Raw genomic sequence first — 14,292 nt, forward strand, 5'->3', positions numbered from 1 at the left:
TCATTTTTATCTGCTACCACAACAACTGAGAAGTAAAAAATACGCATTGTTTGGCTAATTTAATGGACTGCAATGGGAACTTTGTGTTCCTTGAGAGGATACAAGTAGGGAAGCAACTCGGGCTTTTCACACTAGCCAGTGCAGGTTACAACACTGCTTATAAAGATACTGTTCTGCAATATAGCACAGTAAAAAAATATACAAAATAAAAAAAATTATTTAAATAATTCCCTTCTGTACAAAGGTACTTCATGTTATGCTGCTATGATTCTGCCAGAGTATACACTGGCCTTCTCCTATACAGTACCTTAAATCCTAGGGAGCATTGGAAAACTACGAAAGAATGAATAGAATGTGGAACTTCTGGCTAGCTGTTAAGCATAAGAGTTAATCTGAGAAATTTCTGCATCCGGAGCTGTTTCTTTCAGGATAATTTCATGTGATGCATACAAGACAAAGTACATGCCTTAAAATACAGAGCAGTTTATTTAAAATAGAAATTACTTCAAGCTGAGAAAAAAGTTACAGAACAACATGGTAATTTCAAATAAATCAGTTGCAGAAAACTGACAGTGCCAGGTGACTCCATAGGAAAATTTCAGAGAAGAGAAACAGTTTGATGAGAAACCAGATGCCAAGGCTGACGTTCCACTTCTCAGCGTCTGCCCTCTACACTCAGAGAATGTCCTCAAGCCCCTCCGAGCTCAAACCCTTCCAGCATTATGCTTCTATTTTACCAGCAAAACAATCTACTTTTCAGTCAAGCTCCACAGCATTGCTGAGTTCAGTCTTGACGCATTTCTTAGAGCAACCATCACAGCCATTGGTAATTTAGGGTCAGATCTGTTTCTAATATCATTACACTGAAGAATGCACTAATTGCAAAAGTTTTGTTTTGCTTTCGTATTTAAAATAAGTCTGAACTTCTGCTTTTATGTTGTCTGCCCAGAGATGAAAGGCTGAAGGAGTTCATTTATAAACACAAGATGAGAAATCTAAAGCCAGTTACTGTCTGCAAAATCAACTTCTTCAGACTGAATGCCACATTCATTTATACTCATGACAATTGGAATGACAGTTTATATCAATATGAAAAAATATTTTATCTCCCTCCTCATTGTGTTCAGGTAAATACATGCCTCTAAAACTTATCTTGTCATACCTGCTATTCAGGTAGAACTTCTTCATGTCTCTATAACCCAACATCCTCATTAAAAAAAAAAAAAAAAAAAGGAAAAAAAGCACATTAAAGATTTTTTTCTCCATTAAGAAGTAAAACAATACATATCTATGCGGGAAGCCAAACAGTAAGCATGGCATGATTTTCAAAAAGCAAGCAATTTCCCTATGGTAAGTCTTCATTTTTATTTAAAGAATGTGTGTTGCAGGTTAGGGGTTAAGTAATCTTATGGCGGCTTTCTATGAAAATATCCCGTATACACAGATGAAGATACCTTTATTTGCTTTGTATGGTGCTTTCTGGAATAAACTTTATTCTGAGTGAATGCTTCTACAGGAAAGAAAACTCCTCTGAAGACTGACAGCAACTGTCCTTCATCTCCTGCTTGATTTTTGCTTTGCTTTTTTCCTTTCATTAATCACTACAGACAAAGAGTTAGGGCACTCTTTACACTTTGCTGTGTCCTTCCTCTGGATCTTTAGTATTTATTTTGCTCTTCTCCACACTTCACTCCCACTTCTCACCTACGCTTCCTCCTGCTGGGATGAGACTATGGCCTACAGACCATGCTCACACATATAGGAATTTTTAAGAGAGGAAAGTGAACTGTGCAACGCAGCCGAAGACCAAGCTGCAGACTACAAAGAAATCAGCAAAGAGCATCCCTTCTGGAGGAAATAGCAGCAGTCATTTGTGTGGACTGAATGGAATGAACTCTGTGGAAAGATTAGGGATTACAGCATTGCAGATGCTAAGAGTTACTGTAGATGGCTATCTGTGTTGGTTTATAAATATTTACAATCAGAAAGGCCATGATGCAAGGCAGGTGACTACAGCATGCCTTGGTAAGCCCTGTCCTGTTTTTAGTCTGTGTGGCCTTGGAGGAACATTCCCTCCCCAAATGAGGTCAGTTATCAATCACTATCATTGTTCTCCCCAATCTCCTGTTGGCAGCTGGAGTTTTTTTCCCCTGAAACAGTAATTAATAACTGGGAGCCATTGCTCTGTAATGACCCTCACATAAAAGAATTGTTAATGCAAAACATGTAAATTAAAATGCCAAGAAATGCAGTACTGTATCTAGAACATAAACAAGAGTATTTCTTATTAAAAGTAATTCCCAAATGATTTGAACTCCAGCACTTTGGAAAATAATATACAACTCTTCCTGACAGAAAGCTTAGCAACATATATACAAGATGAAATATATCTTGGAGCGTTTTCAACACATGGTTACCATTCACAGTAAACATGATAGGAAATATATCACAGCTATACAGTATACAGTGAATATAAAGAAAAAATAGTTCTGTCACTGAAAAATGCTCGAGTCTGAGAGCAGAATTAAATAAAAAGAACAACTGCTGATTGATTTCTGAGTAACACTTTTCTGCTGCAAGTATCAATCAAAACAAATGCACAGTAATAGTGTAACATTGGTAACAGTGTAAAAATACATACACTGAGGCATCATTATCTGATTAAAAGTTTATCCAGCAGTCACTTGTGATACTGACTTACCCTGTAGCCTGAGCCTGGAAGCAGTGTAACAGTAACAAACCCACTGGAGATCAAGGGACATTCAGACACATGCTGGGTCTTTCACATCAATGAAGCCAGAAAGAAGAGAGCTGAGCAGCTGCCACAGCTGCAGTGGACAAGTAAAAGGCTGCTACCTTTTTTTTTTCCCTGTCATGTACAGAGTTAGCAATAAATGAGATGGGAAAGAACAAGAAATATTTTCCTTTCATGGTACCTGCATGAAGCCATATTTGAGCTAGCGTCATCCAAGGATGCAGGGGACCTTGTTTAGGGGCACTGCTTTGCAGAGATGAAGCAACTTCAGACAGCGCCTGCTCCACTCTGGAAGCTGCTATTGAAGTCGCATGGATCGAACCTGTACAAGTAATTTTGAAAAATTACAAATCAGAAAAAGAACAGAAGTCAAACATGCTGCATAAAACATTTAATCATAAGCCTTTTCATAACAGGTTTTTCCCCAAAGCCCTTTATGTTCAATTTACATGTGTCATTGTGGAAGAATTTTTCAAAATGGCAGGTTAATTTTCCCTGTTACAAAAGCTTTTATACTGTTCCATAGGATTCTATGCTAAAAACACACTCGACAACATATTTGTGTTGCTGCTCTGGATATTCTCTGTTAAACTCATTGTCTCTTTTATCGCAACCTATGATCCAAAAAAAGGCTTGTGATGGTATCGTAACACTGTAATCTTCAGTTAGCTACATGCACTTTGATGTTAGTAATTGCTATGTCTTTCCATAGAGTGCAATTAGATGACTATTTTAAGACTAATAATAGCATTAGAAAAAGAATTAAAATATACAAGATGATCACAACAAACCCCAGCACAAATACACAATTAAACCTTTCTGAATGTAAACCTCAGCTATTCAGGAAGACTGAATTGAAATGCCTTCTCGTAAAAAACCCCTTGCAGGAAGAACATACCCAAAGTTGCTTTGGGTAATTCCCTTAATACAAAGCATTTACAAGTGAGATTAGAACATTACTGGCAAATACTACCTTTTTCCAAGTATTGGAAATGAAAAAATCTCCTAGGACAAGAAATTAACTAATGACAATGGTACTTTGTATATCCAGTTACTGCCAGTATTCTTAGTTTTGATATAAAAAAGTTGTTTTTTTTTTAAGCTATGCTCTTTGTCATCTAACCTTTAATGCACCTCTTGTTTTATGATTACAACTTACAAAATCTCAGATTGACCAGGCCCTAGTTAATAAATAATGGAAGTAAAATATTCCATATTGAATCTGCTAAGAAGTCTTCTAAGCTCAGTCACATATCTGTAATGGTCAATAATGGCAGGTAACTCAATAAAAGTCCTGAATCCTGTACAGATCGAAGGCACATCTCCCACAAGCTCAGCACTAACAGTTAAACAATAAATAAAAACTTCACTCTTGTTATCACAGGTTTTCTGAGAAGGTTCCCACATGAAGCATGCATTCTTACATACAACAAGATACCAGCAGATTAGAAAAGTAGGAGTTCTAGTACACAAATTAGTTGGAAGGGAAATTTTGTCTAAAAGCACACATCATGTGTTTGTCACCCTGAACTGACAAAAACAAGGGAAAACCAGGACAGGACATAACAGTATTTCTTGTTTTGAACAGGCTGTTTTGAACAAGGAATTGCCAGAGACCTGAAAGAGTATCTGGCTATGGAGTTTGCTTTCCTCTGCTGGTTAATGAGAGAATTCGCACTGTAGTCTGCATCCCTGAATATTCACTGAGGTTTCTGTATATCTTATCTTCACGGCTTCCAAAGAAAGGCAAAATGGAAGTCTAAGTCTAAAGACTTAAGTCTAAAGAAGCATGTGGAGCATATTTGAAAAGAAGCATCAACCAAAGGTACCATAAATAAACTCTAGTCTCCCCTCCGTGTCTGTAAATGCATGTCACTGCAGCCTGCCACCTGCTACACCTCCAGTGCAACTCATAGCAAAGGAGTCTCTTCAGCAATTTAGCAGTTTTTTTTTTATTATTATTTCTTTTTAAAGGTGTGATTTGCTGGTGGAAAGGATATCATCTTCTAATCCCTTCCTTCTGAGAAGCAAGTGTTTGATTTATTATTAAAAAAGACCTACATTTTCTGTAGTCTAAGGCATGGACTCTGGCTACTAATCAAACCACAAGTGCTGCTACATTTTAGGTATCCAGTATTTATTTAACCATAAAAGATAAATGGTACTATATTATTATAACTTGCTGCATATCAATTTCTACATAGAAAGAACTATAGTGTGATAAAATTTCTATGATAAGCCATGCTATGAAAGTATCTCCACCTACGCCACAGTTAAAATGGAATGCATACCAAATATTTTCTATGGTAATTAACTGGACTTTATAGCAGCATAAAAAAAGTATCTTAATGAAAAAATATGCATATATATTTCTATGAGATTTATTTCATAAAGTGTTATTAAAGTGGCTTGTTATGAAAAGGGGTTACAGGCTGTCCAGAGAAGCTGTGGACACTGCACCCCTGGAGGCATCAGAGCCAGGTTGGATGGAGCCCTGGGCAGCCTCATCTGGTGGGAGGCAGCCCTGATCACACGGAAGAGGGATAGAAGTGGGTGGGATTAATGTCCCAGTATTAGGCTTCAGGAGTCTCAATCAAGCCACTAAAAATATTTACCTCTCAGCTTTCACTAAATTAATACAGCTGATATAAAGATGTATTATATATTCACCGTGAACATTTAACAATCTAAAATTCAACATGTGCCAAGCAACTTAACTTTTTAGAAACTCAGATTGCAGATTATTCAGCATGACCAGCTAAATTTAAGTCATCTCTAAACAACATCCTAAATAAGAGATTTATTTTAGCTTAAGTTTGAAAACCATATTTTAAGCAGAATACAAAGTAATGATGTAACATTCCACAGAGGTATTTGGAAAATCCAGCCTCTGAAATCCACCATGCTTTAGTCTTATTTAAAAGCCTCAAAAACTTAAATACTTTAAACAGCACAAAAGCACCAATGCTTGTGATTTATTTTGTTTCTTTAAAAATCTTCCTTGCAATGGCTGTTAAAAGTCATCAGGCATATGGCTATACAGTTTCCAAAAGGACAGCTGACTTCCAGATCAGCCTTGTATGTCTAATAAGAACAGTCACTCACCTTTTATCACAACTTTGCACCTTTATTTTCTTTTGTTAAATAAAATAAAGAATTCTAAATAAAATAATTAAAAATATATATATTTAAAATAAACATATTTTACTTAAAAAAGAAAGTAACCACAGTCTTTTCACAGTGCCCAATTTAGGCATCTTTCAGGTACACTGCACCCATATTAATAGCTCTAACCAAGAAACTCATGAATGCTTCTTTAGCGTTGCCACAATTAGGCAACATCTGACTTATTTCTAACTCTGCGTATTAAAAAGACAGTGAATGAGTCTTCATTCTGTACATCACCAAAGATCATCTGAAATCATCTCCTGTGTGCTAAAAGCTTCAATTAGAAGTGATGAGGATATATAGAGGTTTGTGAGGTAGAAAGTGAAGCTTAAAGTGTGCTTGAGGCTTCAATATGCTGGCAGTTCCCTGGGCTGCCCGATGGCTTTGTCGTAAGTTCTCTCCCTTCCCAACCTTACCTGTATTATTCTTATCTCGGTTCATATTTTCAAGCATATCTTCACTACAATAGCTATAACTCACTTAGCTGTATCTTCCTTCAAATGCTCAATAGAAATCTCTTGTTTGAAACCTCACCATATCTTAGAAGCACACAAAATTCTTGATCTTCCAAGACATCTTCTAAACCTGCTATTACAGCATGACACTTAAGAATAAAGAAAAAAAAATCCCTTAAAACAACAACAACAACAACAAAAACCACAGGCAGCAGCGTGTCTCTTTTGGGATGCAAAAGAATAAGGTGTGAAATCAGTAAGTATAGCACCAAAATTGATCCCATCTATTCACTTTCAAGCCCTGAGGCTTACGCTAAATGGGAAAATAGTGAAACAGGGATTGTCTTAGCAAAATCTAGCATACATCATTTAAATTATTTACTGACTGAGATAGGGAATAACAATTACATTGCACATTGCAAAATGGGACAGAATGTTTCTAAACCAAAAAGCTTCCTGTAACATTTAGCCAGAATTCACAGAATTTCTGCTCACCACACTAGCATAATACGTGCTACCTATATGTGAATACCTGTTTATGTGAATGTTTCAATTCAATATCATAAACCCTTCTTGCCAACAGACTTGCACAAACAAAATTTAATCAAGTAAAGCAGTCTCACATGGAACCCTTTGTTTTCCAAGATACTCCTACAGTTCAATTTCCATGAACACCGAAATGCTCAATTCACTTCTCTTTAGGCTTTTCTCAAGATAAATATAGGAAAGTCTGCATGAAACTGATCTTTTAAATATCAACTATAAGTCACACAATGTAAACAGAAAGCGCGTCTTGACTTTTTCTGTTCTTTCCTTGGTCATTCCCCCAGAAATTCTTCACCATGTTGCCTGAAGGATATGAACTAAGATATAGACTCAATCAGAACTTGGAGAATCAATCAATTTGCATCAAATTTGCCATCTGAGAATGAATAAAAGAAAACAACATGGATGACATCTTTCATGAAACAGATTCATAACAAGTGACAAGAATATCAAAAAAGGATTTCTTTTTATATCACAAAAGTACATAGCAAAACAATTTTACATTTATCATGTTTTCAATCAACATTTCAGCATTTATATAAAGGAAAAAATGCTTCAACAGCAATGCTCATGCAGGAATGAGGAGGAAAAAAAACATGTGACTGTCAACTACATATTCACGCAAAGCTGCCAGTAGGAACATTAGTGGTGAGGCATAGTGAGAACTGTGCTAAACAAAGCAAAAACAGAAAGCAGAAAGAGTCAGCACCTTCTGCAGGATGAAAACAACACTGAAATGATTCATTCAATATAACTAATTGGCAGGTTTAGTCAACATTTTATTTTTTTTCCTATCAAATTAATTATGTGTCTTAGATACCTTTCACAATAAAAAATTACGAATCTAGCTGAACTTTCAATATGGTTATACATGGAGATATGCTGTATGCATATGGAGGTAGGGAAGTATGGACAATGTCATTTACAGAGTATTCTTCCACCTCTCTGAAAAACACACCTTGTGATTTGTCACCATCAAACATGCTGTTTTACATCTCTTCTTATCTTTTTTAAGGCAAACAAATTCAAACTTTACTATCCAAGGCCAAATGTACAGCCTTATAATATAACTTGTTAGAAGGAAAGAATGTTGTTTTTGCACCTGGGTTAAAGCAGAAATTATTTTTATTGATCCATACTCAATTGTCTCTAATTTGGCTTGTTTGTATCACTTCACTATTTTAAAGCATACACTTAAGAGATATATTCTACAAGCAAAACTTGTTCAAGAGAAAGTAGTAGTTTATTATGACTCATGACAAAAGTTGCAATGTGTCCTTTTAGACCAACATGTTCCTTAGGAATAGCTGCGGCAAAAAATCTCCTGTAGTACAACATACTGGCAGCCGGCCATTGTGTTATGCAAAATATCTTTATTTGCAGTCCTCTAGAAATAAATACTGCCTCTTCAATTATTAAATGCAAATGTTAGTCAAGTGCATTCAGATCTTGTAAGTTCACAGCGCATAGGGTGACTGAATGAGCAAAAAGCATCAGCCTTCCTAACACACTATTAACTTCTACTACTGATGGACAAAACATGTATGCTTTGTGGTGAAGGAAAAGGTGATTTAAGTCCTTAAGAAATTAATGGAACTTCAGAGTAATAGTACTTACAAACTGAAAAAAGGGAGTAAAAACCATGAAAGTAAGCATCTGATGGATTGCCTTTGAATAGATCAAACCACAAATTAAAATCCAAGCTAAAAAGGAGATAAATAAGACAAAACCACAAACTCCAAGAAAGCCAGAGGATTTCCAATAATCTTCAAACTGTAAATCATGTTTACAGGGATCCAAATGACAAAAAAAAAAGAAAAAAAAAAAGAAAAAAAAAAAGGGTATTATTATGTATCATAAATATTTTCATAGAACCTTTGCTAGATCCCTAAAATCACGTTCCTGTTCAACAAAAATCAAATGTCAAGTTAATATAAAGAGTTTTATTTGCTCTTCCACCAGGGGGGAAGAAAAAAAGAACTAAGAGACCATGAGACTTTCAGTCCTGTTAACTATAGTAGAAAGTATGAAAATCTAGGCAAATTTCTGAACTTTTACTTCTTCAAAGATAGAGGGCTTTGACTTTCATATATTATTTACACTATACAAAGGACTCCAATATCTGTTTTTTCATGGTTCCACTATTTTTCGTGTACGTTGGAAGCTTCTTTCCCTGAGGACGAGGTAGCTTTAATCTAAAATGGAAGACTTGGCTCTCCGTAATGGTATATGTGCATGAACTTCTACATTCATTCCATTTGCCGCCATTCTTGAGTAATGTTTATTGTAGCACTGCAAAGAACATGCAATTTAATGCTATCTGTACTATTTCTAGAGAAGGCTTCAGCAAGTCCAACTCAACAGCACTCAAAAGTGTGATAGAAATTAATCAGCTATTCAACTGCTTCAGGAAGAGTCAGACTTAATCAAACTTTTCTAGGACACGGTTCCTGAAGTCTAAAGGAAGTGCTCTCCTGAATTTCCAGTCATAGGCTTATCTATAAGGTAGTGTTTTCAAAATTTGAATCTTAAGTTAGCTACTAAAATGAGTGAAAGATTTATTCCCTAGGTTTTGCTAGGAATTAATATCTTCGACATAATACAAGTTACAAGCTAGTATCAAAAGTGAACTTCCTAAGACTGGATTAGTAACTGCAGCAATGTAACACAGTGCTCTGCATAAATCAATGAGTGAAGCACAATTTAAAAGAAATAATAACAAATTAAAAATAAATGGAAGACTAATTTAATTTTGCACTGCCATTTGAACAATGCTCTGGCAGTTTGACTCTACAGTTTGTATTAAAACACGTGAATTAATTTTACAGCATGTTTAAACTTGTATCACTTCAATGAAGAGAAGAGCTATTGATTTGGGAGAGCAAAATGCTGATTTTCACTACTCCACTGCCCCTGAATTGTTTCAATAAATCCAACCTGCACTATGAAAATATATGCTGGTATTCAAAGCATTTTTTTCCTTCCTTTGAAGTTTCAGGGAAGGTGTGTAAGCAATTACTTAAAGGCTTTAACATCAAGGATCTAGACATCATTAAGATAACATGGAAATCCTTTGAATGAACAGACTTGTTGGACAAATGATGCCAGTAATGAAAATAATTACAGCTCCAATGCAATGCAGTAATGACCAATAGCCTCTTCTATGAAACAGCTACCATTTTCTGTAGCAGTCAAGAGAACAGAATATGGTCTGTAACTTTTCATCTTTGGGGATCAATAAAAGAGTCTGTTCAGGACAAACTCTTAAAATCCGTTCTGTATTAAATGACCTGCATTTGAAAGGCCAGATTTTACTCACACTCTGTTGAAGCTTAGATTATTTTAAACATGGTTTGCCAGTTATGAAGATTATCAGAAAAATACAGCACAAACACATCCATCAGGTAGAGAAAACCAGTTTACAGTGAGAAGGTGAACAGGGCTCAGGAACTTGGTCACAGCATGGAGAGGCTGCATGGGGCCAGACAAAGGTATCTGATTTAGGATGAGGAAGATGAGAAGACACAAACACTTGGAGAGGAGACTCTGCTCTTGAGAAAGAAGATGAGGAAGTATCAGAGGCTAAAAAGTGAAAGAAAGAGAATGATAAGGGTGTGGGGCAAGGGGTGGGAAAGAAATAGATCCAAGAACAGGGTTTAATGGACTCATTAATGGGTGTCAAAGAATGCAAAGCACTTATTTCCCCATTCAGTAAGATGGAAATGGCTTCTGCATGAACTAAATTGAACTGTTTCTGAAAGCAACAAAAAAATGAATGCTGCACTCAATAATGTACTAAGTAATTGATGTGTACTTAGTAATGTACTAAACTCTACTGTACTAAGCTAGTTTTGAAAATTTTTCCCTCTGTTATAATGCAGGAGTTTGTAAAATATATCTAAAAGGAAATAAAGAACAAATCCCACTGTTAGTTTCTACGGCAAACGAGGTGGACTGTAACAACTACACATTAGATTGAACATTTTAAAAAGATTGAGGGAAACTTACTTTAACCAAAATAGTCAACTGTCAAATCTCAAGTGAGTTGCACATGCTTATCTACCTTCAAAAAGGAAATCTGTCCACTCCTCTCTGAGATTTTACTTCAGTGAGTGATTCATAAAGCCTTTTATCCCCCTCCCTCATATTTATTTATTTGCGTAAAATGTACAAACTTGTGTATGCAGCTCATGGCAAATCAGCTCAAACAGAAGGAAAGCTCAGAGTAGATTTGCTACAGTTCTTGATTGGGCCAATGAATTAAGAGCCTAACCTTGTAAAAATATGGGATACATGGTTATTATATTACAAAGATTACAAAAATTTAAGCCTGAATCATTTAACCATTCCTCAATTAATCACTAATTTTATCAGATGGGTAAAAGCTTTATGTAAACACTTTTTTCAAGAACTTTTTGTTCAAATTTCAACTTTCGCTAAATTGACATACCTTAAAAAAAAAAAAAGTTTTACACCCCTTATTGCTATCTGAATTTTAAAATGCTTTTTTTTTTTTTTAAACAAACAAACAAAAAGTTGCAAGTATAAAAAACATCACATTTGAATTTTAGGTGTCACTTCATGATACTCAGATTAGTCAAGCAGTGACTAGACTGGAAAGGAGATCATCATTTCCACTGATGGCAATCAAAGTAAGGAAAGGGAAGGTTTTCACATTTTCATGTGTATATACATACATAAATGCATACGTACGGTTGCACGAAAAGCAGCAAAGATTTCTGTCCCCAGTAGCTTTTCTGCATACCCCATCTCAGTACTGTAAATGCCAACTCAGTTTTGCATTTCCAAAGACTGGAAATTAGCTCTTTCAAGTGATAAAGATCTAACATCTAGATCATCAACTGTATCTATTATCTGTTTTTTGTAGTTTTTTTTTTGCACAACATTTCTTCTACCTTGAGTTTTCTCACTCAAACACTATGGTAAACTTGAATTTTTATCTTACCATAACATAATTACTGTAATATTTTTATGTTTGTCTGGATAAGGAATTTTTTTTTTTTTTTTTTACAAACTCTGACATGAAGTTTTTACATTGATGCTACTGAATCACAGAATTGTAGGGGTTGGAAGGGATCTCCAGAGATCATCGAGTCCAACCCCCCTGCCAAAGCAGGTTCCCTACACCAGGTCACACAGGTAGGCATCCAGGCAGGTCTTGAACATCTCCAGAGAAGGAGACTCCACCACCTCCCTGGGCAGCCTGCTCCAGTGCTCCGTCACCTCACTGTAAAGAAGTTCTTGCGCACATTTGTGCGGAACTTCCTATGCTGCAGTTTCCAGCCGTTTCCCCTTGTCCTGTTTCCATGCACTGCTGAAAACAGTCTGGCCTCTCCACTCTGCCCCCCACACCTTAGATATTTATAAATCTGGATCAGGTCCCCTCTCAGTCTCCTTTTCTCAAGGCTGAACAGACCCAGTTCACTCAGCCTTTCTTCATAGCAGAGATGCTCCAGGCCCTTCACCATCTTCGTGGCCCTCCGCTGGATTCTTTCCAAGAGATCCTTGTCTTTTTTGTACTGGGGAACCCAGAACTGGACACAATACTCCAGATACTGTACGTATATTGTACAGTCTACTGTATAAATACAAAGCCACAGTCTCTACCAGAATTTGAGTATGTGCACTGTAACAAGGTTGTTTCTGCTAAAATTAAAAGCTCAAAACCAGAACAAGCAGAAAAATAATAAAAAAAAAGACCCTCCCTGTTCCACCCATCTTAATTACCTCTTATAAGAAAAATAAACAAAAAAAGACCCCAGATTTTTAATTTCCAATCTCGTCCTCTTTGAAAGTAGTGATAAGCTCTAACACTACAGCTAAGATTCAGGACACAAAGGCAGAATCACAGAATCACATCGAATGGCCAGAGTTGGAAGGGATCTCAAGGATCACGAAACTCCAACCCCCCTGCCACATGCAGGGCCACCAACCTGCACATTTAATACTAGACCAGGCTGCCCAGGGCCCCATCCAGTCTGGCCTTGAACACCTCCAAGGACGGGGCATCCACAACCTCTCTGGGCAGCCTGTTCCAGAACCTCACCCCTCTCTCTGTAAAGAACTTCCCCCTGACATCCAACCTAAATCTCCCCTCCCTCAACTTAAAACCATTTCCCCTTGTTCTGCAGTTATCAACCCTTTCAAAGAATTGATTCCCCTCCTGTTTGTGGGCTCCCTTTAGGTACTGAAAGGCTGCAATGAAGTCACCCCACAGCCTTCTTTTCTCCAGGCTGAACAAGCCCAGCTCCCTCAGCCTGTCTTTGTAGGAGAGGTGCTCCAGTCATCTGATCATCTTTTTGGCTCTCCTCTGGACCCTCTCCAACAGCTCTCTGTCTTTTTTGTACTGGGGGCTCCAGACCTGGACACAATACTCCAGATGGGGCCTCACAAGAACAGAGTAGACAAGGGCAATCACCTCCCTGTCTCTTCTGGCCACCCCTCTTCTGATGGAAAACTGGCAATCTGGATCCTCAGGAAAAATCTAGGGAAAGTTCTTGAAAAGCTCACTGTTTTGGATGAACGTTAATCTATGCTTAAAAGCTCTGAGGAATATAAAATTTATAAAAGACACCAATTACTTATGCTCTGAAGTGTGGCATATACAAAAATAGGACACCTTGAAGGGTGAAGAACTTTGTGTCCCTGTGGAAAATGTGCAAACAAACAAATACAATCACTCAATTCCCATTTTTTGAAAGGCACAGAACAAATTGTCTGTTCGAAACCTTTAAATACACACATGAAACATTCAAACTCAAGTTAGCTCCTTCAAAGAAAACAGTGAGCTAGACTAGAACACAGAATGATTGCTACCAGATTTCATGCTGTTGTCTCATACACTGTAATTACGAGAACACAAAAAAATTCTTTTGTAGGAACAAAGAGGATGAACTATGCCATGCTTCAGAACATGTGATATTACAGTTCTTTTAAATCAGGTGACTTGATCTTTACCATTGAGATGCTTGCCACTATAGCAACCACAGAACTCTTTCTTCTAGTGAACATTGGCTCCAACTTCAACTTTCAGACATGAAATATCTCAAGTGGATTTTTCTCTACTGCACAATTCCAATATTAAGCAAAGATATAGACTACACTTGAGTGCAGCTTAGTTTATGCATCAGATTGACAAATTTCCTCATAAGCTGTTTATATTGAAGTATGAATAAGCAGAAATTGATATCTGAAGGATGTAAAAATTGGCATGCTACAGTTTGGAGATAAAACCAAGGAAAGAGGAGAAAAAAAATTTTTTTGAAAGCAAATAACATATTCTAAAGGTTTTTGCACATCTAGTATCATAACAGTAATTATTTCTGTGCTTTTCACAGGATGCATGGC

General features: G+C 36.7%; 1 protein-coding gene across 4 annotated transcripts in view; it reads right to left on the reverse strand.

Annotated features, from left to right (window-relative positions):
* The window catches only part of TTC7B (tetratricopeptide repeat domain 7B), a 122,876-nt gene that overhangs the window by 26,457 nt on the left and 82,127 nt on the right, over window positions 1-14,292 (reverse strand). The window contains exons 18-20 of one of the 4 annotated variants that reach the window (XM_052693683.1): window positions 10,348-10,506; window positions 8,542-8,592; window positions 2,937-3,077 (exon numbers count right to left, since the gene is read on the reverse strand). In XM_052693683.1, coding sequence (XP_052549643.1) covers window positions 2,937-3,077; window positions 8,542-8,592; window positions 10,348-10,506 — 351 coding nt within the window. The remainder of the gene's footprint in view (window positions 1-2,936; window positions 3,078-8,541; window positions 8,593-10,347; window positions 10,507-14,292) is intronic. The other 3 variants (XM_052693680.1, XM_052693681.1, XM_052693682.1) reach the window with 3 other exon arrangements.

Source organism: Tympanuchus pallidicinctus, unplaced genomic scaffold, assembly GCF_026119805.1.
Source record: "Tympanuchus pallidicinctus isolate F22 unplaced genomic scaffold, pur_lepc_1.0 scaffold3, whole genome shotgun sequence".
NCBI lineage: Eukaryota > Metazoa > Chordata > Aves > Galliformes > Phasianidae > Tympanuchus > Tympanuchus pallidicinctus.